Source organism: Protopterus annectens, chromosome 15.part0 (genome assembly GCF_019279795.1).
Source record: "Protopterus annectens isolate FY-2018-M chromosome 15.part0, PAN1.0, whole genome shotgun sequence".
Classification (NCBI taxonomy): domain Eukaryota; kingdom Metazoa; phylum Chordata; order Ceratodontiformes; family Protopteridae; genus Protopterus; species Protopterus annectens.
This window is the reverse complement of record NC_056749.1, coordinates 589,866,829-589,892,049: the sequence shown is the minus strand read 5'-3', so window position 1 is coordinate 589,892,049 and position 25,221 is coordinate 589,866,829. Positions and strand designations below refer to the sequence as shown.

At 39.7% G+C, this 25,221-nt stretch overlaps 1 protein-coding gene across 2 annotated transcripts in view; it reads right to left on the bottom strand.

The window, feature by feature from the left end:
- LOC122789938 overlaps window positions 1–23,106 on the bottom strand; it is a 354,444-nt gene extending 331,338 nt beyond the window's left edge. The window contains exons 1-2 of one of the 2 annotated variants that reach the window (XM_044057414.1): window positions 22,799–23,106; window positions 2,409–2,807 (exon numbers count right to left, since the gene is read on the bottom strand). In XM_044057414.1, coding sequence (XP_043913349.1) covers window positions 2,409–2,807; window positions 22,799–22,801 — 402 coding nt within the window. In that variant the 5' untranslated portion in view covers window positions 22,802–23,106. Of the gene's footprint in view, window positions 1–2,408; window positions 2,808–21,815; window positions 22,535–22,798 lie in introns of those variants that run through there. The other variant, XM_044057413.1, reaches the window with a different exon arrangement.
- Window positions 23,107–25,221: the final 2,115 nt, after the last annotated feature.

Below are 25,221 nucleotides of genomic sequence, written 5' to 3'. Positions count from 1 at the left end.
TACTCCATAATGCTGAATTCATGTTTAAATACATCCATTAATTAACAATTACAACCTTAATTGGCCATAAAATTTAAAGCAAACACTACACTTTAAAAATTGTTAGTTATTCATATTACTTCAAACACAGCCTAAAAAGGTCCGTAAAATCCTACAAAAAACTGACTTAATATATTGTTGTTAAGCTAGCTAATGACAAAATAATTCTTATATAAAATACATTAATAAATTATGCAAATAAAAAATATAACATATCTATATAAAGTTTTAACAGCAGTAAATTGATTAGTCAATTTACTGCCTTTAAAACTTTATATAGATATGTTATATTTATTATATTTTTTATTTGCATACATTTTATGGCCAATTAAGGTTGTAATTGTTAATTAATGGATGTATTTAAACATGAATTCAGCGTTGTGGAGTAGTTCTGAAGAAGTCTTATGGTATAAGACGAAACCTAGGTTAACTACTACTGCTTGGCTGTGTACTGGTTGTCGAATTTTAATAAAGTGGACTTTTACATTCAGACGTGAATTTTCTCTTCAACTGTTGGTCCGAGTGTTACGAGTTGCTGCAATCCTTTGGTGTCTTTGGCATATCTGAATTAATACAGTTATATACAGTACTAGTCACGCACATAGATTTTGTATTTTCCTCTTGGTAGACTTTTCTATTGTCCTTTTTTTGATTTACTTGTAAGCACTTTTGCTGATGTGAGGATGCCATTAACAGAAACCTGAAAGGAAACATCTGTACAAGCTGTTCTGCTGCTATTCCTGTCTGTTAATGGATATTTGTAAACTGTTCTGCAAACACGAGAAAAACATATAATACTTGCTTTCCAAAATTGCTTTTCTAGGCTTTTTTCTGATGATTCTATAAAAAGCCATGTCCATTTATCTATGAGGAATTACGTCAAGCTTTTCTTAATAATGTGACAAACATGTATCTTGAGGAAAACACATACTATAAAAACATGTCCATTGTCAGAAGTCTGAAAGGAAACAAACTGCTCAGGAAATATCTTGTGTTCATTAATAGATCTTCTTTGTTTTTCACTTATTTCTGCCAGAGCTATGTCATACAATATGAATGCAATTTGTAAATTGCTAAGCTATATTCCTACATTAAACTTTTTATTTTATTCTTTATCATTCATATATTTGTAGCAGAATTAGTTTCAACCTTATATTCACAGTTCACAAACTCTAACACCAATCATTAAGACTAGCCTTAAAGGCAGGCAAAGCAGCACTTTGCTTGACCTGTACCACTAACTTATTCCACAGGCTGGGAATACGCTGAGTTAGGACAGACTATCATGCATAGTCTATCCAATGTGACACGGTGGAACCTTCTGGTAAAAAGAACTTATGGAAAAGCTAAAAAATGAAACATGCTTGTATGTCATTCTGCTACTGGTATCTGCTTTACTAATCACTAGTCACTTTATCAGTTGTTGTTGTTGTCTTTTGGCTTTTCCCGGTTAGGGGTCGACACAGCAGAACTCCGGTCCACTAATGATTGGCAGTAGATTTTGACAAACGCTGAGGTGCCAGCTCAACGTTCAACCTTCAACAAAGGCACGCCCATTTACGCATGTCTTTCGAACACCCACCCAACTGCGGGGAGGACATGCAGATTCCACACAGAAGGCACTCCCCGCACGTCAGCCGAGAATCGAACGGGAGAACCTCTTGCTGTGAGGTAACAACGCTACAGCTGCAGTCTATCCAGATATTTATCTTACAAATTAGTTACTGCATACAGATTTATCACTCTGTAACTTGCCTTTGCTAAATCGTATCTAGTTTCATTCTTAAATGGAGTACAGATGTCTAGCACTTAAGAGGAACTTATTCTGTACTTATCTGCTGATGCTGCATATTATTACACCTGTTATTTTTACTGTTTCATGACTTGATCTATATCCTGAACAGATGTAGATCTCTCTTGGTTTCATGCTGCATAGTAGTTTCTGCAAATTGACATGTATGCAGTATACCTTTTTGGTTACCAAAACAAATAAAAAGGTTCAGACACTTTCAAGTCACTTAACTGTGTTGAGTAGCAAACATTCCTCCCATGCTGCTCTTTAGAAATTTTTTTTTTTGCATTTGGAGACATACTTAACAGGAACAAGATAAGATAGCAGTTTACACAGACTGCTGTACCACCAAGGCTGATAGCACATAATACAATTTAATATGCATTAATAGCTACTCTTCTACTACCTTTCCCCAGAAAATTAGGTTTAATTATGGTTTCCCCAGATAGGTGGCATGCAGATGGTAATGTTGCACCACCTATTCTTTTCTTATAGAGAGAACACACTTCTCCAGTGGGCTGTCAACATAATCCCTGTACACGTACAGAAAAATAACTAAGATTAATGCAAGAAATACCTGATATCCATCCATTTCAAACAGGCAGGTCACATCAACTTGTTCATTGCAAGCTTCAATGTTGTCTTTGCCAGATCGATGGATGCGACCTAAATATTTGCCATTGTCAGCCATAAAAAATACTTTCCCATCCTGGTTATGCATTTGGAACTCACAATCAATGGCTGGTACACGGCCATCTGGTACTATGTATTCAATGCCAGAGCTGTGCACACGTCTAAGGTAGAACCTTCTAAAGTTCTCGATATAAACCTTTCCGCTTGAAGCTGGAACTATGAAAAACTGGCAAGTGGAGTCAAGTCTGGATTTTGTGGCTTCAATGCAGTGCCTGTCAACGCATGAACATTCGGTCCAGAATTTTCCGTTGTCTGCCTTCAGTGCAATAGTCAACTTTGTAATCTGTCACAACACATAATTTATAGCTTAAGGAAACAGCAAACAGGAACAAACTTATTCATGCAAACATAATTAATACATCACATATCTGTATGCCTTAAATATAAATAAATAGATTTTTTGTTTTAATATTACAGCACTTCATAATAACATTTCAGATACCACTATTTCATTTGAAAATTTCTCATTAATGTAAAAAAAATGTTCCTAAATTTCCGAACATGAGGCTTCTTCTAACCTTAAATCATATTGTCTTATTCTTGTACCACATGAAATATAATAGTACATTTTCTATCATGCGGTTCTTCTTCTCTGTAGCTTATGATTCACCTACTGCCATTTTTCAGGAAATTTTGTTTTCAATTTGCTATTATTATCTCCCTTGACAAATATAAGTAACTCACGAGGGCGAATGCTGCAGGCAAAGACGACACCAAAAGTATTGAAAATAGACTCTATTTTCAATACTTTTGGTGTCGTCTTTGCCTGCAGCATTCACCCTCGTGGGTTACTCGGTTTTGTACTGTTTTTTATTCAGTCCCTTGACAAATATCGTCTCATCACATATAAAAACCCTGACTTGTGGCCTAAGTCACATCGACCAATGGCATCCTTGCAGCTCTCCAGTGATTTATCAGCGCAACCCTGTCACAGACATGTGTACAATGGGGCAGCCTCTCAATGTGCCATCCTCATGCTAGAAACTGACCTTTGTGGCCATCAGTGAATGTCCTTAAGAAGCCGGGGAAAGTGATACAACAAGCATGAATGTACAGCTGTGTAAGCGAACTTACCAAAAGAGTAGATGTTCTAATATATCACTGCTGAAGTAACCTAAGCTATTTGACTGGCCAGCTTTTCAAAGCTAAAGGGCACCTTCCACCTGCATTAAGTGTCTGGAACTTGAGGGAAGCTCTGCATAAAAGGACAGTTACAGCACTAAAATATTGAAAAAGTTTTATTTCCCAGGAAAGGGAGACAAGAGCCCTAAATGTAATGGTACTACAAAACATGCTAAAAGCGAAACTATATACACACACAAGAGTACATACATCCACACCCTGGCAATACAAAAAAAATCCTCCAAAAGAAGGGGGCTGGGGGATGCTTATTGCAATGGTGATCTATTAGGACATCTACTTTTGCAGTAAGCTTACTTATGGTAGATTACCATAGTTTAGAAAGTAAGACGAGAGGAGGAAAATAAAATGTAAAGTTGTATAAACTTACCATAAGAGCAGATAACTTTAACAGATCACTGCTGCAGTAACATAAGCTATAAAGGTTATTTGCTGCATAGGATAGGACAGCCAGCAAGTATCCCAAAGCCTAAGGACACCTTCCACGTGCCCAGACCATTGATAACTCAAGCCCTCTGTGAAGAAAATCAACAATTTTGTTGCCATAGTTCAACAGCTTTCATGACAACTGAAGAAAGGAGGCTAGAGCCCTGAAACAAGTCAATGCTAAGTGCATAAATTAATAAATGGGCTCCCGTACATATGCTTGAGGAGAAATTGCTCAAGCTTCAGTAGCCCACATTAAAAAAAAAAAAAAAAAAAAACAGTTTCTCCCATAGGAAAATAATTGCTGGTGCAATTTCTAATTGTGCACTGTCAATGATTTATTTATTTATTTATCGAGATTTCTCCCTTCTTCGAGTGTGTGTGTGTGTGTGTGTGTGTGTGTGTGTGTGTGTGTGTGTATATATATATATATATATATATATATATATATATATATATATATATATGGGTTAACTTCACTTCCCCTAAAGCTCATTTGACCGACATTAATTTGACTGAGACCAACTGACTGACACTTCATGACCCCTAAAGTTCACTTCCCCCAAAACTCATTTCCCTGACAATTAGTACTGGCAGTGTGTAGAGCACTGTAAGGCAAGTAAAAGGAATATGTCCTTTTCCCTACTGTAGTGCGACCCTGGAGTTTATATATATATATATATATATATATATATATATATATATATATATATATATATATATATATATATATATAGAGTTAGGGAGTGTGTGGCCCAAGCAAAGTATGTTCTAGACCTGGAGGTGGAGTTTAATATGAAGCATTTTGTAAAGGTATGTACAGCGGACCAAGATGTGGCTCTAGAATCCACCCTTTTCCAAAAAGCCACTAAAGAAGCCAAGGCCCTGAGAAAATGTGGCTCAAAACTACCTGGAGTTGACTTGTTATGGCAGATATAACAAAAGGAAATAGCAAGTGACAACCATTTGGAAACTGCATCTATATTACATAATCGAACTTTTAAAAGTTCGAACGTCATATGGTCGACACCATATGATCAAACTTTTAAAAGTTCGAAAATGGAATAAAAAAACAAAATAAAACTACCTGAATGGGTTAAGAAGGGGAACAAGCCCCCTGCACCCCCCCCCCACTATTTAAATATACCAACTCCAGATCGCACTACAGTGCAGAAAAGGGAAATCTTCCCATTCCGCATTGTACGGAGATCTCCATTGAAGAGTTAGAACTTCAGTCATATGATGTCGACCAAATGACGTTCGAACTTTTAAGAGTCTGACAACGTGATATCGACCCAAGGACATTATCAACTTTAATACCAGTTGTTATTTTTCTTTACCTTCATAAGAAATGAGCCACTGATCAGAATCTCTGAAGGTTTTAATTCTGAGAAGATAGTAAAAGAGTATGAAGAAAGTACAGTTGTGTAACTAAACACACCATAACAGTACATGTTTGAATGATTGCTGCTGCAGTAGCCTTAGCTATAAGGGTTACATCCTGAAAAGGATACAACAGAGAGACAGTTCCAAATCTTCAGGGAACCTTCCAAGCACCCAAAACATTTTAGTCAGCTCGAGATGAGCTGACTAAAAAGACAGGTTTGGGTGCCAAGCCCTTCACAGCTTTAATGCCAACAGAGAGAAGAATGCAGACCCAGAAAGGAGAATGCTTACAACAACAAAACATGAGAATTTACACCATGGCATAAATAACACACTAGAAACATGGGGAGGAAGGGAGCGGCCACTGCAGCAGTAACTACTTGAACATCTACTGTTACAGCAAGTCTACTTACACAACTGTACTGTGTTCATCATATTGATCACTCCAGTAGCCTTAGTTATATAGCTAGACAACCCTAGCTTAAGACACTTTGAAGGCGGAAGTGGAAAGGTCCAGAAGCTCCTAGAGAATGGCCCAAGCAAAGCCTAATCTAGATGTAGAGAAGGAATCAAGCTTAAAGTGCTGGTAAAAGTATGTACAAAGGACCAAGTTGCTGCTTGTAAAATAGTTCTAGAACCCAACCCTTTCTAAAAAGTCATAGATGAAGCCAAGGCCGGGGTAGAGTGGGCCTTGGTCCTGCCTTGGTTAGTTTTGTTGCAATGAGTATAACAAAAGGTAATACCCTTAAATACCTATTTGGAAATGGCCTGCTTTGACTCAGGTTGTCCCCTCTTCTTACTTTCACAAGAAATGAACAATTGATCCAAAGATCTAAAAGATTTAGTTTAGTCAAGATACTACCAGAGTTGTCAGTGGACATACAAGGTATGGAGTATCCTTTCCCTCTCAGTTTTAGGTTCAGGAAAGCAAATGGGGAGATGGATAGTTTGACTAAAACTCAGATACCTGTTTAGGCATAAAAGAAGGATTATTTCTCAAAGAAAACCTGTCTCTGTGGAAAATAAGACAGGGATGACTCATCAAAAGAGCTTGCAACTCAAATAACCTTCTTGCTGAGGTCAGAGCAATCAATACAACTACTTTCTATGTTAAGAACCTCAAATCAGCCAGGTTAGCTGGTTCAAACTGAGCAAGTGTTACCTTCCAAGGAGGGGCCACTGGTTTTCTTAGAGGTTTCTTATGCATAACCCCTTTCAAAAATATTATGACATGAGAATGCATTGAAAGCAAAGGATTCATGGGCAGACGTGCTGCAATGGCCGATAACTGAACCTTGACAGAGGAATAAGAAAAGCCATAGGATAGTAACTCACACAAGTATTGTAAAACCAGAGAACAACTAGCCCTGAATGGGTGCTGGTTATACTGTTGGCACCAACTAGAAAACCTTTTTCATTTGCTAATATATGATGTTTTAGTATCGGGCTTTCTTGCCTCTGTTAGTACCTGCTGCATGTCCTCAGTAAGCAGGTGCCTAAAGGAAATTAAGACGCTATCATCCAGGCAGTCAACTGAAGTTGATTAAGGTCAGGCTGTATCAAAGACCCCAGATCTTGTGTGAGTAGATACAGTCTGTGAGGAAGCTTCTAATAATTACCCCCTGGCCATTTCCAAAATAAGGGAGAACCACTGTTGCCTGAGCCAGAAGGGAATCACCACAGTGATCTTGAGGGATTCCTTCTAAATTTTCAGACATACCCTGGATAATAGTGGAAAAGGAGGAAAAGCATACAGGAACATTCCTGTCCAACAAAAAGAAAAGTAGTCTGTTTTCTAGGCCTTCTTGCATGAAGTCCTAGAATAGAATCTTGCCAGTTAGTTGTTCAGAGAGGAGGCAAACAGGTCTACTTGAGGAACTCCCCACAGATGGATCAAATCTTGTAAGACTTCCTGATCTAGTTTCCATTTGTGAGGGTTTGTCCTCATCCTGCTCAGCTTGTCTGCCAAACAATTTTGCTCTGACATAATGTAGAATGCCTGTAGACTGAGATTGTGCTGTGAAGCTATATCCCAAGCTAAGATGGCTAGTCTGCAAAGAGAGTAAGATCTGGTTCCCCCTTGCATGTTAATGGATTACATGACTGTGGTATTGTCTGTAACCACTTGAATAGGTCTTGGGGACTAAAGATGGTTCAGACAGTTAAGTGCCTTGATCAGGGCAAGTACCTCCTTGATATTTATGTGCTTAAGTCTGTCACTGGTGTCCCATGCCCTCTGTACTTTTTTCCCTCCTGAAAGTGCTCTCCAAGCAAAGTCAGAGGCATCTGTGGTGACTGACTGCTTTGGAGCAGGGAGGGAGAAGAGGAGACCTGGATTTAATGATATCTGTTGTCTCCACCAAATGACTTCTCTTCCTACAATCCCCAACAATGGAATTCAAAAAGATAAAGGGTGTTGGTGCTGGGATCAAAGAGATTTCACATACCGCAGCATCTTTCCCATGTGAAGTCTTACCAGGGGTATCATGAGAATCAAACATGCCATGAGACCCAGACTCTTCAAGTATTCCCTCACAGTGACCCAAGTCTCTGTGGAAAACCTTAGAAAAAAATCTAGATAAAGATTTTTTTTTTTCTGTGGAAGAAACTATCTTTAAACTGAGGCTTCTAGTTGACATCCAAGGAACACAATCCTGTGTGAAGGAGTATATTCTCTTAGGAGTCCCAGCTTGTGTAATAGATCTCTTGCCAAACAGACAGATTCCTGTCACTTTGAAAAAGACCCTTTAAGGAGAAACAAGTTGCCTAAACATGGAAAAGTGTGGATACCCTGTGGCCTCCAATGAGCTATAAAGTGGAACGAGATACTTTGTGAACACTCATGGCGCAGTGGATGGTCCAAAGGGTAAGGCAGAGAACTGATAACATGATCCAGACAAACAAAATCTTAAACTGTGCTGTCACGTTTTCCTTAGCAAATGCAAATAACCAACCCTTAGTAATGGCAATCCATCTCCTAAATATACTATGCCAAATTTTACAATTTTCACAAGTAATTTCATTTATAAGTACCACCCCTTGAAAGTCACCTTGAAAACGAAAATGCCTAATATGACAACATGAAAGAGTGTACCCAGAACCCCTCACTACCGACCTTAGTGGAGAAGCAAACATTTTTCTATGCTAGCTGGTGCAATAAGAGAGTCCTTTATCCTAGTAAAACAATTTGTCAGCTATTTCTCACAGGTGGAACATCCATCCTTGAAAACGTAACACATTTGATGCTCTGTTAGTCAAACCATAATGTAAAAAAAGTAGTTGTTTCTCCAAAGTAGTATGGTTCTTTTAATTACCCAGAATGATTTGGATGTGTATGTAAATTATTGCCAGTACTAAACTTGGATGTCATTTTGTGGGTGTGGTAATAATGAAAAACTGAGTCAACAGTAAAATTAAAACTTCAAAAAAGTCATGAAATTAATTTGATTTTCAAAATGCTCTCAGCTTTAACATCAGGAGTATATCCAGAAATAAAATTAATCATAAAGCACAGATGTATGAAAAATGCAACAGTACACATACTACTGAAGTCTGGATGAATAGTGATATGATAAGCATCTTTTAAGTCTAGTGTTCCCAGGAAACTTGAAAGAGGAAGAAGAGGTAACAAGTTGTGTAATGACATCATTTTGAACCTGGGCACTATCACAAATAGGTTTAGGAAAGAAAAATACAGAACTGGTCTCCAAACATTTTCTTTCTTTGGCACTAGGAACATCCCTGAATAAACACCATTTCCCACCTGAGAAGGAGGAACTAGTTCTAACACTCCTTGGAACAGCATGTAATAAACAACTGGTGGAAAGAAAAAAGTCTGAGCTGGAAGATGAGGAATGACCCTAGTGAAAGGAGGAATTTCTTCTCACTGCCATCTGTAACCTTGACAAATTATTTTGGAGCCAATTTGTCTGAAACTATCCATTGTCAAAGAGAAAAAAAGAGATTCAGACCTTCAGGAAAGACAAAGGGGCTGGGATGGGAGGGGTCACAAGGTCTCTCGAACAGTCACTCAATCTTGTTGGACTGTCCTTAGCTTTGGGAGGTTCAAGTATTCTTGTTAGAACCCCCTTGCCAATTCTTCTTAAATGTCTGTTTACTTCTATTTTGTTTGTTTTTTTTCAAACACCTTTACTGAATCACTTGTGTCATAGTCAAATTTACATGCATATAAAAGTACTCAAACTATATTAACATAGCAAACAGTATACTTCACATATATTGCTATATACATCATATAATCTAAGCAATATCACAAATTATTCAATTCCTGCCTTTTGTTAAACAAGAAACATCTTTATTAAACTATCACTTACTATACAGGCAATCATACATGTATATAAATGAAAACAAACCACACCGACGCAATCCTAATCACAAGCATTTTACATCACAAACCATACTGACACACTCCCAGGTGCAAATATTATACATCACTTATCTACCCAATCATTTTCACTCAAACATTACATAGCTCATTGTTGAAACTGTTTATTCAACAAAGTCTAAACCGACCATACTATAAGTATTGAATATAGTAACAGAGATAAAAGAACTGGAAGTGGGATATTTATAAAAGGGTACGTGCAAATGACAGAAAAAAATGGGAATAGTGTGAACAATTCATGCAGAATAATGTTTTAGGAAGAATGAGGTTTAAGGGAAGGCAGGAATTGAATGAGCCAAGTAATGTTTGACTGAGAATGGCTTTATAGAAGATTATGTTTGCAACTAAAAATATGTCAATATGGTTTGTTTTCATTTATATACATGCATAATTGCCTGTGCCATAAGTGATAAATCAATAAAGGTGTTTCTTAAAATAAAAATTTGCAGATAAAACATTCCTTATACTTTTACAATTAGACAGAACAAACTTCAACATATGAGCCTAATGATTCAATATTCTGAAAATCAGGATTGCAGAAGTATATACTTTTTTCCCCGCACTCAATAATTTTCCCACCCTTATCAGAAAGGGTAGATTGTAACTGACTAGGTACTTGGCAGCAGTGGGATCAACTAGAACTATAGCTGCTGGATAAGGTTTGCGAATGGTGTATAAAAATGTAAAAGACTGAGGACCTTTATTCATTCTATCTACTTTTCAGGGACATCTGGCTGACTATCAGGGAAATTGCAGGCAGAAATACACACATCCTCTAAAGCAGGCAGAACAGGAGGAATGGGTGTAGGTTCTGGAAAATCCTTCTGGAACAACTCATAGCATTTTCTGAGGGACTGAGAAACCTCATGGTTCTCCAACTGAAAACACTAGCACATTCTAGCAATGCTCTCAGATAAACAGAAAGAGAAACCCCCACATGAGAATCAGAAACTCAGCTCTCCTCTGAGTCTGAATTAGAAATAGGTTCATAGATGTGTACTAGGCTAACGGCCCTAGAGTCTATATAAGCCTAGCCCAAGAAGATTCCCTGGCATCATGCCGCCCAAAGTTAGTTCCCAGTGCCCCTGTCAAGCAAGGCCACTGAAGTGATCCCCAGGGTGAACTTCCTATTGCCCATCCACTCGTCAAGATTTCTCTTAAAGACGGCCAGTAAAGTGCTCTGCTTGACGTGAATGGGAAGTTTGTTCCAGAGTATGGGAAGTCTCTGGGTTAGGAACCTGTTCCTCCAGCATGTTCTGTTTATTGTGGTAATGAGGCTTAGGTCCCTGGAGTGTGTGGCACGGAGGGATTGAGATTTCTTTAGGTGCAGCATACCTAGCAGCTCTGGGTCAGACATGGCTTTGTGGGTCACGCAGAGATTGCCTCTAAGTAGGCGATAAGAGACAGAGTATAGCTGGAGTTTTTTTGAGTCTGTCCGTTTAGGGCATGTGTCTAAGGCCTAAGATCCTCTTAGTGAGGTATTTTTGTGGCCTTTCCAGTTGTTGTAGGTGTCTAGTGAGGTACATACCAAACGGGGCATTGTATTCTAGAAAAGATCTAATGAGGGATGAGTAGAGAGGGATTATGACGTCTTTCTTCCTGGATGAGAAAAATTCTGTAATGAGATGTGCCACATAGAAGGCCTTTCTGATTACAGTGGCAATGTGGATATCAAAGGAGAGGCTGCTGTCAACCTGTGTCCCCAGGTCTCTTATCATACCTTTGGTGTTTAGTGGACTACTGCCTATGTGGGAGTTCATGGACACCGAAGTTTTCCCAAAGGGAATGACAATGCACTTTTTTGGCACTGAGCTTAAGGCCATGGTTCTGGCACCAGTCATTGATGTCAGCGAGGCCTTTTTGTAGAATGTCTACATCAGCTGGAGAATCAATAATGGCTCCCAGTTTGCAATCATCTGCGAACTTGGTCAGCCAGAGTCCCTTTGTGTTGGCTTGAACTTCAAAGAAGTAGATGCCAAACAGGAGAGGACCTAGGACCGATCCCACTTGTAACTGGTCGGTAGTCAGATTTGGAGTCCGCTACTTTCACAGTGTGGGTTCTATCAGTGAGCGAGTTGGCAACCCATCTTATGAAATAGGGGTTTATGCCTAGTTTAGTGAGTCTATCTATGATTCCTGAGTGAGGGATGGTGTCAAAGGCCTTGGCAAGATCTAGGTAGGCTGTGTGAACTACCTAGCCCTAATCCACAGCTCTGGTGACAGACTCAAAGAAGTCTATCAGGCTGAGCAGGCATGATCTACCTTTCACAAACACAAACTGCATGGGGTCCAGAGTTTGGAGATTCCCTATGTCCTTATTTATAAGGTCCATGATGATGCGCTCCATAGCCTTACATATCAGACTCGACAGACTAATGGGGTGGTAGTTCCCTGGGTCTGTAGTTGTTCCCCCTTTGTGGAGTGAGATGACCGTAGCAGTGTGCCATTTGGTAGGAACAAAGCCTGAAATGAGGGTGAGATTGAAGAGGGTACTCAGGTGTGTACCATTTCACTTTGTAATTCATGTAGAATAGAGCCAGGGATATTATCAGGTCCCATGAAAGCTGTATTCTTGGCTTTGGACAGTGCAGTTTTTACCTGTGTAGCTGTGATAATAGGAACGTGGCATTCCTCAGGTATTGTGATAGGCCCTTTAGGGGGTGAAAGGGGGGTAAAGTTCGCACTGAACCTGTCGGCCAATATGTTGGCAATATCAGTTGGTTCTGTATATGTATTGCCATTGTGCTGTAACTCGGAGCAGATCTGAGTATTGCCATGTAGATTCTTGACATAACTATAGAATGCCTTGTGGTTGTCTTTAGAATTTGGAGCAATTTTGTTTTCGTAGCCATTTTTAGAGGATTTGATTATGGATCTCAATTTTTTGCTGAGGCTAACAAGTGAGTTTTTCCAGTCCTGGGAATTCACCCTTTTCTGCAACAGTTTTTTCCTTCTGTTGTAGAGTTTGTTTATGGTGGGGGACTCCCAGATTGGCTTCCTTCTTTTGGAGCAGAGCATCTTGGTTCTGTTTTGTATTGCCCGTTCAATGCACTTGTGTATGTACGTATACAGTGCATTGGTGTATGATTCAGCAGTCATGCACCCATTTTCCATTTGCTTGGGTGTCGTAAAGTTAGCCACCTCTGTTTTTAGAAGCCCAAAATTGGCTTTGGAGAAGTTTTTTACGGTGGTTTCCTTTCGGGGGGTGAGGGATGGAGGTGGATATCCATGGTGATTTGCTTGTGGTCAGATCTGACCAGGGAGGAGCTGATTACTGGTATAGAGCAATGGTCGCCCATGTTAGTAATGACCAGGTCAAGGATGTTTCTACCCCTGGTGGGGGTAAGAATGAGTTGGTCCAGGGTGTTGGAATTAATGAAGTTCAGAAAACGTTGTGCAAGTGTGTTGGTACATGAGTAATTTTCCCAGTTAATGGAGGGGTAGTTAAAGTCTCCCAGCATAAGGGTATTGGGTTGTACCCTAATATTTTCCAGTGTGTTTAGAAATTTGGAGTGGGAGTCTTGGGACATGGTGGGGGATCTATAGCAGTCTACAACCTGGATTGCAGTTTTACCCAGTGTTAGTTGTACCTGATGTATCTCTGATGCGTTATGTTGGGCTACTAGTCTGGAGTTGTGCATATCCTTTATGAATATGGAGACACCACCGCTTTTAGTTCTTCGGTCCAGGTTTAGGAGCCGAAAGGTGTGGCATGAATTACAGCCTGGTAGTGCTGGGGTGCTCTCTGGAGCCTTGAACCAGGTCCCGGTCACTGCACAGATGTTGATGTTCTCAATTTTAAGGAGTGCTTCGAGCGAGTGTATTTTGAGATTTAGACTTCTACCACTGAGTAACATAACCCTCAAATTTCGTTTGCTTGTAGCTGTTATGGTGGTAATTTTTTCTTCAGGACATTACATAAAAAAGGCACTATAGGGGTGGCAAGAGCCTTGGCCAGTATCTGGAATCTCTGGGGTAACAGGTGCAGGCCATCTCTGGTGAAGCATCGAGGTATGTAGATCATGTCATCCCAGGCAGACAGATACTGGATCCCCTTAGAATGACACCAGAAACTTAGCCAACTGTTGAAGTCTATCATTTTCTGCTCGTACTGTGGTATCATTCTGGGTGACAGTAGGATGCTACTCAAAGCTAGGGTCATACCTGTCTGGGCTACAAGATCCGAGAGCTCCTCTACGTCTCTTTTCATGTAGTCCAGGGAGAAACGTCTCAGGTCATTCACACCAACATGGACAATGACAGTTATATTTGTACCTGTTTGGAGTGACCAAGTGTGTGCATTATGGGACGGATCCTGGCACCCAACAGGCAGCTGACTGTAGCTTTCTCCTTATTCAACCTAGTGAGTGGGACATCAGTGTGCCTTACTATTGAGTCATCTATGACTAGTGTATTGGGTAAGTTGTTTTGCCTTATGGGCTTTGGTTGAGTGGCACACTGTTTATGTGAGCTTTGTGTCTCATGGTTTGTGCTGGGATGTGGTGGCTGTTTGCTTTTCTGCCTCGGAGGTCTCTGTCGTTTGGGCAGATTTTTATTGAGAGCCTCCACGAAAGTAGGTGCATGTTTTGTGTTACTACATGAGGGTTGTGGTGGTGTAAGTTCTGGAGGGCTGTGTGCTGAATCTGAGGAAGAAACCCTGTATCCATCCCTGCATCTTCCTGTTCAGATTCAGAATCTTGAATCTCTTCAGGAAAAGAGGTGTCCCTCTTTCTTTTACCAGAAACTACTTCACATGAAGGATCAACAGCCTGAATTAAACCCTGAGCCAGACCCAGTAAACTACTCTTATCCAAAAAAATTGGAGGAGGAATAGATACATGCTTGGTTTTCTGTTTCTTTTTGACAGGAAAAATGGGGCCAACTGTGTTACTAATGGCAACAGCAGCTTCCCTGGGGATGGGTACAGCATTCTGACACAACAGGGAATCCTTCCCTGTTCACTCTCACAGGACCGACAAGAATGTCTCTCCCTTGCCCACAAAGGGGACCCCACCAGCTGCAGAGGACATGGCTAACCCAGGCCCATAGTGGCTGTAGGTGCTACACCAGAAGGAGATGGAGTAAAGTATGAGTTGTCTGAGGTACAACAAATGACCACAGCAGAATCACCCACCTGTGGCCAAGACAAATTGCTAACCTGCTGTGATGGCAAAGGCTGTTTTCTAAAGTTTTTCTTTCTGTGGTCAGAAGAAGGACTGACCGTAACACCAGTAGTCTGTTCCATGCTCAAGCCAAAATAGTGCCTCTTTCCTAGGGAAGGCAAGCAGCAAATGACAGTAAACACTACTTGTCTGCAAAAGTTATTTTTTGTCAAAAAAAAAAAAAAACAGTAAAAAGCACTTTGAAACACCATGCCAGCTCCACAAAAGTAAAATAAACAGAATTTATCCACAGAAAAAATGTTTTCAGTTACTTTATAGCACTTTTAAACTGACAGGAAAAACGAGCATTCAATTTAAAAGTATGTTATAGTCTCATGACAGTCCATTAAAACATGACACTTCTAGCTTTAAAATAACTGTTCTGAAGAGGAAAATGATAAAACATTACATGAAGAAAATGGAAGTTTTTTTTTCCCCAAAGGAAATGTATCTGCCCAGCAGAGGAACAGCACACGCTGACTATCGAACCACAAAAGCCTTAAAGGACAGTACTCTGTGGGTCAGTAAAGCTCTGAAGGGCTTTGTGCCCAAACTTGTATTTTAGTCAGCTCAGCTCGAGCTGCCTGACAGTTTGGATGCAAGCAAGGTGCCCTGAAGCTTTGGAAGCTGGTCGGCTGTTATATCCTTGGCAGGATATAATCCATATAGCTAAGACTAATGCAGCAGTGAGCAGTATGATGAACACCCACTATAGCCTTGGCCAGAAAGGAGTCACCACACAAAGACCTTTGCAGAGCCCTTCTGAATCTTCAAAATGATCCCGAACTTCAGTGGAAAGGGTAGAAAGGCATACAGAAACATTCCTATCCAAGGGAATGAAAAGGCATCCATTTCCAGGCCTGCTTGCAAGAAATCCTGGAATCCTGTTTGTTGTGAATGGAAAAAAAAAGATCTATTTGAGATCTCACCCATAGTTGGAGCAAACCCTCCAATAACCCTTTATTCACTTTCTATTTGTGAGGATCAGTCCTGGTCCCACTCAGCTAGTCTGACACAAAGATTTGCTCTGATGGAATGCAAGAAGCCTGTATTGTGAGATTGTACTGAATTGATCTATTCCAGGCTACCATGGCTAATCTGCATGGAGAGTAAGACCTGGACCCTGCCCCCATTTGTTTATGTACCACATCATTGTGGTGTTGTCTGCGATCATCTGAAGAGGTCCTGGGAACCAAAGGTGTCTGAGAGAATGGACAGCAAGTATTACTGCCAACCTCTCATGAGCATTTGTGTATTCTGGTCTGTCTTGTTTATTCCAAAGATACTTCACTTTTACCCCAAATGACACAGCATCCCAAGCAAAGTCCAAGGCATCTTTTGTTGCACTCTATAATAGAACTGGAAGGGAAAAGAGAAGACTTGTATTCAGAAATATCTGGTCTCTCTACCATAACAATTCCCTACATCCCAGAACTGGAAATTGAAAAGTCAGAGGGTGGTGAAGTTGGAACCATGTGGATTCTAGATACCACTGAATCTTTCTCATGTGGAGACTGGAAAGAGTGATCATGAGAATTAGAGACTTAAGGAAAACTAATACCCCGAGAAATGTCCTTGCTGATCTCCATGACTGAGTGGAAAAGCTCAGAATACATCTAGATAAAGATCTACATTTTTCCTGTGGAGAAAAGCTCACACCCAGAAGACACTACAGGAATGCAATCATTTGTGGCAGAATTTTTGAATGATCTCCTGGAAACCCAGCCTGAGTAAGAGATCCCTTTTCCATGCAAGAGACTGTTAACACTTTTGCAAAAGACTCTACAAAGGTAGTCAATTTGTCTAAATAAGAAAGCTTATTGCAGACTGCAAAGTATTTATATTCCATCATTAGAGCTAGACAGTTTGCAAACACCCTTGGAGCAGCAGACAACCCAAAGGGTAATGCAGACAAATGAAAGTGCAATTCAACAGAGAAAACTTTAAAAAGGGCTTGTAATTTATTGCTGCTGGAATGTGATTACCGTATATGTGTATTTTAAATCTAAATTTACCTGAAAAACTGAGAAGGGGGTGAAAGGTAGCAGATTGTAAACGGAAATGCATTTTGAACTTCAGAACATTCACAAACTGGTTGAGAAAGGAAGGACTGTCTCTATGATGCTTCTTTCTCTGGTACCAGAAACATTCCTGACTAAAACCCTCTCCCTCCAGAGAGACAAGAACAGGTTCTATCATGGCTAGAGATAGCAGATGCTGAATGACAAGCAGAGAAATAAAGAAATCTGACCTGATGGAAGAGAAGGAATTTCCATGTAAGAGAGACAACAATCTAGTGTGTTCCCCTGCAAGTGCAGCAGTGCATGGCTTAAAGAGACAGTAATCCAGAAATACAAAAGCCAGCACAAAGGTGTATAAGGTGCAACTTTTAATAAAAAGTTAACACATACAGACCGGTTTTGGCATACATACAAAGCCTTCCTCAGTGTAACTGAACAAGAAACCAAGCACTCCTTATATACACACACCCATGTATAATAAAGATCATTCATTGGCTGTTCACAATTGCTCATTCAATCCAGGGGGAATCAAACCCCCTAGTTTAATTATCCATCTCTTTTCTTCATTATTAAGTATATTGTGCCAACCAATTTTATTAGTTCTGTACCCCTTGATGATATCAATAACCGTAAATCTAAATGATGCTGCAGGATGAACAACCACATGCTTGTATAGTGCATTAGTAAGCCTTTTTGATTTGATATCACTCATGTGCTGACTGATCCTAAACTTCACGGGCCTGGATGTCTGGCCCACATAAAAGGCCGAACATGTACAGGTGGCTAAGTATATGACCCAATCAGACAAACAATTGGCAAAAAATTGAATGTCATAAACATGACCAGTGTTACGACTACTAAAAGTTTTTGTCTGATTGAGCCTATTACAGTGTGCACAGTGGCCACAACTATAACAGCCCTGAAGGACATCCACAATAAAGTGGATTGTTGAAGGGGGGCAACCATGTGGGCTGGCACCTTGTAGTGATTAATTTGTGGAATACCTCAATGAGAATAAATGGGGTACTGAGTTTACCTATACACAAAATCCAAATCATATCACTTTTTTGGATGTTCTTCTAACTAAAAACATTAATGGGTCTTTGAAGACGCAGGTGCTCCGCAAATTTCCAGAATACAACTCCCTCCTCCATGCCAGCAGCCATCATTCACCACATGTCATCCAGAATATTCTGAAGTCTCAGTTCATGAGAATAAAACGCATTTGCTCTGATTGGGATCAACATAATTATCATAAGAGGGATATGGTCAGGAGATTTAAGGAACGTGGATATAAATCTGATCACAACGGCATGTAGGGAGGTGAGTGGTATGGATAGACAGGAGCTGTTATGATATAAAGATAAATCTACTTCTGAATCAGCTCCCATTAGAATGATTACCACTTATGGTTGGAATACTAATGTTTTTCGTGAAGTTGTACAACAGAATTGGAACATCTTACAAGCAGATGAGAAGATTAGGACACTCATTGGGGACAAATGCTGTTTTGATTTTGGGGGGGGGTAGGTCTTTGGCATCCCACTTTAATCATTACAAGGTGCCAGCCCGGATGGTTGCCCTCCCTTCAACAATCCACTTTATCGGGGAATGTCCTTCAGGGTTGTTATAGCTGTGGCGACTGTGCACACTGTAATAGGCTCAATCAGACAAAAACTTTTAGTAGTCGTAACACTAGTCACATTTATGACATTACATTTTTTGCCAGTTTTTTGTCTGATTGGGTCATATACTTAGCCACCTGTACATGTTCGGCCTTTTATGCGGGCCAGAAGTCCAGGCCCATGAAGTTTAGAATCAGTCAGCACATGAGTGATATCAAATCAAAAAGGCTTACTAATGCACTATACAAACATATGGTTGTTCATCCTGCAGCATCATTTAGATTTACAGTTATTGATATCACCAAGGGGGACAGAACTAATAAAATTGGTTGGCACAATATACTTAATAATAAAGAAAAGAGATGGATAATTAAACTATGGGGGTAGTTATTGATATCACCAAGGGGGACAGAACTAATAAAATTGGTTGGCACAATATACTTAATAATAAAGAAAAGAGATGGATAATTAAACTATGGGGGTATGATTCCCCCTGGATTGAATGAGCAATTGTGAACAGCCAACGAATGATCTTTATTATACATGGGTGTGTGTATATAAGGAGTGCTTGGTTTCTTGTTCAGTTACACTGAGGAAGGCTTTTTTATGTATGCCGAAACCGGTCTGTATGTGTTAACTTTTTATTAAATGTTGCACCTTATACACCTTTGTGCTGGCTTTTGTATTTTTGGATTAATGTAAGGGAGACAGAGAACGCTGCCATCTGTACCCCTGTAGAAAAAAAACACATCAAAACCCATTTGTCTGAGGTTATCTGATGACAAAGACCTGATGGAAGAGAAGGGATCTCCCTGTAAGGGTGACAGGGATTCCTACTGACATCTGTAACCCTGTAGAAAAACCATCACAACCCATTTGTCTGAGAGGTAAATGGAGAACCAGATTCCGGGGAATATTTAAAGGGTTGTCAAGGTTGGGGATACTAAATTCAGAAGTTAGTCATTATGATTTATAGGACTTGTCCTGGTTTCTGATAGGCTCATACTTTCTCTTTTTCAGCCTCCTTGCCATTTTGTGAAAATAGCCATTAATTTATTTTCATAACAAATCCTGTGGGTGCAGCTCTATAAGTTGCATCATCCGAGTCATAAAAACATTTCAAAGTGTGTTTGTTTACCAGAACAATTGAAGCAATAAGAGAAATTAGAGAAGATTTACTTCAGATGTAGGACAAGTAGCAGTAATGTTCCTCATACTCTCTAAAAAAGCAAGCAAAAAAAATTAACATGTGCAGTTTATAATTAAGAATCCTACACGTAAGAGTGACAGATGAATACACACTTTGCCCAAAGCTATCCATAACTTTCCCAGCCTCATCAGAAGAAAGGCTGGTATATACCACATGTTTAGTTGCAGGAGGATTTAACAGGGAAATCACTGCAGGATCAGATCTGGGATAAGAACATATAAGAATGAGGACTATTATACAATCTGTCTGCCTTTCGGGGGTCTGAAGGCAGACTGTCAGGCAGGTTGCAAGCTGTAATAAAAATATCCTCTAAAGCTGACAGGAGGAACAGCAACAGGCTGAGGAAATTCAAACTGTAACAAGTCACAATATTTCTTAAAAAAAATGGATTGTCACTCTGTTTCCATTGAAGTAATTGGTTCATTCTAAAAAATGTTTTCGGAAAAAGAAAATTTTTCAGTGGGAAATTCGTTAAGAAGCACTCTCTTCAAAATCAGAATCTGTAGCCTTAGGAGAATTAACCCAAGTTATTCTTTCCAATTCCATGCCCTGTTGATCAAACTATGAATCTTCAGAAACAGAAGAATTTGTTTTTCACTTACTGAGGAAGAGGAACATTAAGGGTTAAACAGCCAGCACTAAGCCCTAAGCTAAGCTCAACAAATCTTTCCTGTCGAGTGTAAGAGAGAGAGAGGAAGATAAATGTTTAATGTTGTCGTTCTTTTTTATAAGGAAAATCCAAAGGAGCAGACCAACTCATGTCAGGAACATCATCCCGGGAAACAGGTATCTGACAGCTCAATAGCTGTAGAGGATGTGTCCAACCCCAGGTCCATGGTGGCTGGAGTGACTACACCAGAGAGTACTAAGGAATAAGATGAGTGGTCTAAGGAACCTGAAATGGCCACTGCAGGGTGACGCATTTATGGCTGAGGCAAAGGCTGTCTAAGAACACCGAAGACAGTAAGCTGTTGTTTACATGGTTAAGCTAAGAAGGAAACATGAAAAATGGTAAGCAAAGTCTGAAAATGTTACTGAAAGGCAAGTAATAAAAAAATAGTGTTTTCTTAAAATTTACACTGTCACAAGCACCAAATGTGCTTGCCCCAGCCCCTAGAAATAATCTACAAAATTATTGTACAGAAAAAATAAACTTTAAAACTGTAAAAAAATACACTTGTTCAATTGACAAGAATGCTGTATTAAAGTCCTCCAAAACAGTAAAAGCCGGATACAAATAAACAGTGCTTATCTAAAGGACTGTTTTCTTTTCTTTTCTGTAAAATAAAGTGAATGTGGCAGGTTCTCCCTGAAGGGAATTTATCTGCCAAGTGACAGAGATGTGTTAACTGACCATCGATACTCTGAAGTTTACAAAAGATGCACTCTGGTACCAGGAGCAAGGTGAATTTCTTGGCATCCATGTCTCGAACATATAACAAAGTGATTACAATCGCAGGCCCACTCATAACCCCCCCCCCCCCCCCAAAACACACACACACACCTGCTTCAGGTGGGGACAAAAAAAAGGAACAATGACGTGTTCTTACATGATAGTTTAGGTACACCCAATAAATTATAAAAAGAAATGCATGATTGCTTTCTAGGGCAGGCATCAACTACTGCTACCATTGCCTATAGCTCTGTCTGGTTTCATGCTAGTAGGGAAAAAATATCACACAGGTGCAAGAGAAACAAGCACCTGATGTCTCTTGCTTCTGGTAGCAAAGGGACAAATTTCAATAGAATCGAAAATAAATCCAGAAATAATCTGTGACATTTTTAAAATATCAGTACTGTTAAATTGAGATGTTGACAGAATAACAGAACGCAAACTAATATGCTTTTTCTCTGAACTAAAGGAAGTCTCTAACTGTAATTTGTGTCATTCTTTTATTTAACTTTTTTTTTCTTACCAGGAAAGTCCGACTTCGAACAAGCCAAATTTCAGCGGCGGCCAGGGAGAAAAACTGAGGACATGCTGACTCCGCACATAGGGCACCCCAGTACTCTTGAGTCGACAAGGCAGACCACTGCACCTTCCATGGGCAGTAAGTGGAGGTAGCCAAGTAAATTATCCCACAACTTGTCATTAAGATTTTAACTCACCACTAATTCCCAAATCTCGGGTTTTAGCCGGGATTGGGGACAGAGCTAAACTGAATCAAAATCAGAAACATTTGAGAGGTACAATTTATGTTTAACTACAGTTTGCTAGGGCGAGGAGACTGAGATCGTTAAACCGATCACATCATGTGGTTAAAATGCAAAGTGCAATGAGCCGGCTATCGTACGTATTAACTGGGTTTGGGTAGAAGTGAAAAGTCAGTATGCATACCACCTTGGAAACCACCTGAAAAGAGCCACTGGCCGAGTCTGACTAACTTATAACCCCGTTAACACAGGGTAAATAAATACAAGTCTGGCTAGTAATTAGAATGACGCCTCACTTCCGGGTAAGATTTCACATTGATCTTAAAGGCAAGCTGTCGGATATAATTACTCCATTTACTGCCCTTGCCAAGTCATTATCCAGAAGATCACTCTGCATAATAAACGAAAAACTTTTTTATCGACTTTTAAAATAAAATGGATGAGCAGGTACACTAAAGCCGAGAACATTAGGCAGAAAGCAACGCAATGATGTACCGGAAGTGCAGTGACTGCCTAAAAGTCTCGCTTCCACAGTGGGCTCCAGGTGCCATAGTGATGGGAGTTTGACAGCATGGATGGGGCCCTCAGGTAGCACAGGGCTCTAGGCAGGTCCAAGTCATTACGGCAGATTCACCTATTAAAATCCACTGTAATTAACAACCTTCTCACAACACGCATTCACTGGGCTAATGGCCACACTAATCTGGCTAGATATGCCTGTCAATAATAATAATAACATTCATACCATTCCGTAAAGCCCTTAGTTGTACGGAAAGTTCTTAAAGTCTAGGTCTTGACGTATATCAACCGGTCTGAGTCATCTGATTTACGTGTTGCTTTAAGTGAAATGTTTGACAACAGGGTTTTTTTTTTCCTTTAATTGCTGAGCGGGATGAGATCACACAAGTCACTGGAGCAATCCAGGCAAGCGGCAGATGTCAGTGTATATTCAGCATTGTACTGTAGTGGAAAATGTAACGAAGTAATTGAAATTTTCGAGAAATGTAACCAGGTCACTAATTCCAAACATAATTTTTCAGAGTATTCATCTACGTTAACTTATGACGCAAAGACAGTGGTGCCTTTTACTGCATTGTTTTCACTTGCAGTTAGTGTCCTTTTTTTCTTGTGTAGTTTCCTAGAGCTACTTCTCCGCAACTAACACATGCTTGTGATAAAGTTTGCTAAATGACGAGCTGCACAGGAAGATTGCAGAGGGTGCCATTGTTAGTTAAAAAGGTGATGCCAATTACATACTGGTGATAAGATTATTGGTCCCTACTACTTTAATTAATATTTTAAAACAACTTCATAGGCTGCCGCTTCTCCAGTGCAGAAAGCAAGTAGCATTACATACCACCACGGTGGGAACATAAAATGTAATCTCACTAACGTCCTGCCTGTTTGACTTCAAAGTAGAAATGAAATTACCTATTTTCCACAAAATTCCATTAAACACATGAACATTTATACATGAACGGCGTATAACTGCTAAGCATCTAAAAATACTATGCAGCTTATGGAGTTGAGTTGGTGCATCTCTGGTGAGTTATCCCTCTATTTCTTATGTCATCACTGGACATTTCATTGTCCACAAATACCAAATAAGAATAATACATTAATTTATTATTTCTGTGGATTATACACAAAATATTTTACAACAGCATTTCTCTCATACATTGCCTACAATCTTCCTTCAATTTTAATTCTTCTGGTTTCAGTCAGGAAAGGCAGTGTCTTGGGAGTAACCTAAATTCTCTAAACTAGTTACACTAATTGTGTAGTTACACTGTGTAGAAATGAACACAGAGACAAACATCCCCAGTTAAGACAGTAAAGGCATGCATGTCGGCTGTTGGAAGGGTACCGTATGGCAAGTTAACCCCTCCCCATAAAGTGATTAGATGTGGGTCACTCTGGACTCCGTATTCCTGAACAGCTTAATGCAATTCATGTCTACTGTACATCGGGACAGATTTGTTTAAATAAGAAACATTATTGTATGCACCACCCTCACTGTTCTTTAACCCAAGTACATTTTATGTTGCTTAAGAGTGACCTAATATCTTATTACTGAATGAATGTTAGGAAGAAGATACATTATCATATACATAAAATGGTAACAAAAGAGGTTGTCACAATAGTATGCTGGATAAAGAATTGCAGCTAGTAAACAGCAGCTGCCCTGCTCATTTCCTTCCTCATATTTCAGGTATACCAACCTTTTTCCTTAAAGCATTCCCACTTTTTAAAATGTCCCAGTTTATTTCACTTCTCAGTGACACAATCCAGCGAAAAAATATTCCCTAATGTCCAGGATGTACTGGATTCCTTAAATCTAGTAGTAATACAGTGCCCTAGCCTCCCTGTTATCCCTATCCAGCCTAATCCAATTACACATATCCACCTTTAAAGCACTGCATACCCATACTGCATTTCTCTGGTTTGCCTCCTTTCAAATTAAAAAAGGGCACATTCCTTATGCCTTTGCTTTTGTGACATCCCCTCTATATACCACACCATTCTGGTTTTCTTTTTCTGTACTCTGTCCAACAGCGTGACTTCTCTCTGGTAAGGCACACACACACCTGAGTGCAGTATTTAGACACTGGTTTTACTAGGCTATTAGAAAAGTTACCCCCACTTTCCAGTCCCTGGAGATGACACCCCTGGATATTTAACCCTAATATTTGGTTTGTCTTGCATGCTGGTCTGAACCCTACAGCTATATTTTCTGTAATGATAGCTCCCAGGATTATTTCTTGATGTGGAGTTTTGAGACTGACATACCTCTGAACTGTACAGATTTTCACAGAACGTCCAGATTTTTGCCTCATATCTTTGGTCTGTTTCTCATAAAATGTTGCTTTTCTAGCAAATCATTAAGGGTTGAAGTCAGAAAATAATGACAGATATTTGAGATTCAGACTTCATACCCTACAGAAAATTCATGCTAATGCAAAACCTCTTATTCTATCAACTTACTAAGTTTGTAAGAGCAATATTTAAAAAGTGTCCCTATTTTTGGGCCTTTGTCCCACCATTATTTATGGCTTTGTCCGGATTTCTTTCTCAAAGAAGCTGAGAGGTATGACAGGAGTATATTTTAGCCCTGCATTGCCATTTTTCAGTGGCAACACCTTGCACTTGCAAGGTGCGAAGTGATGA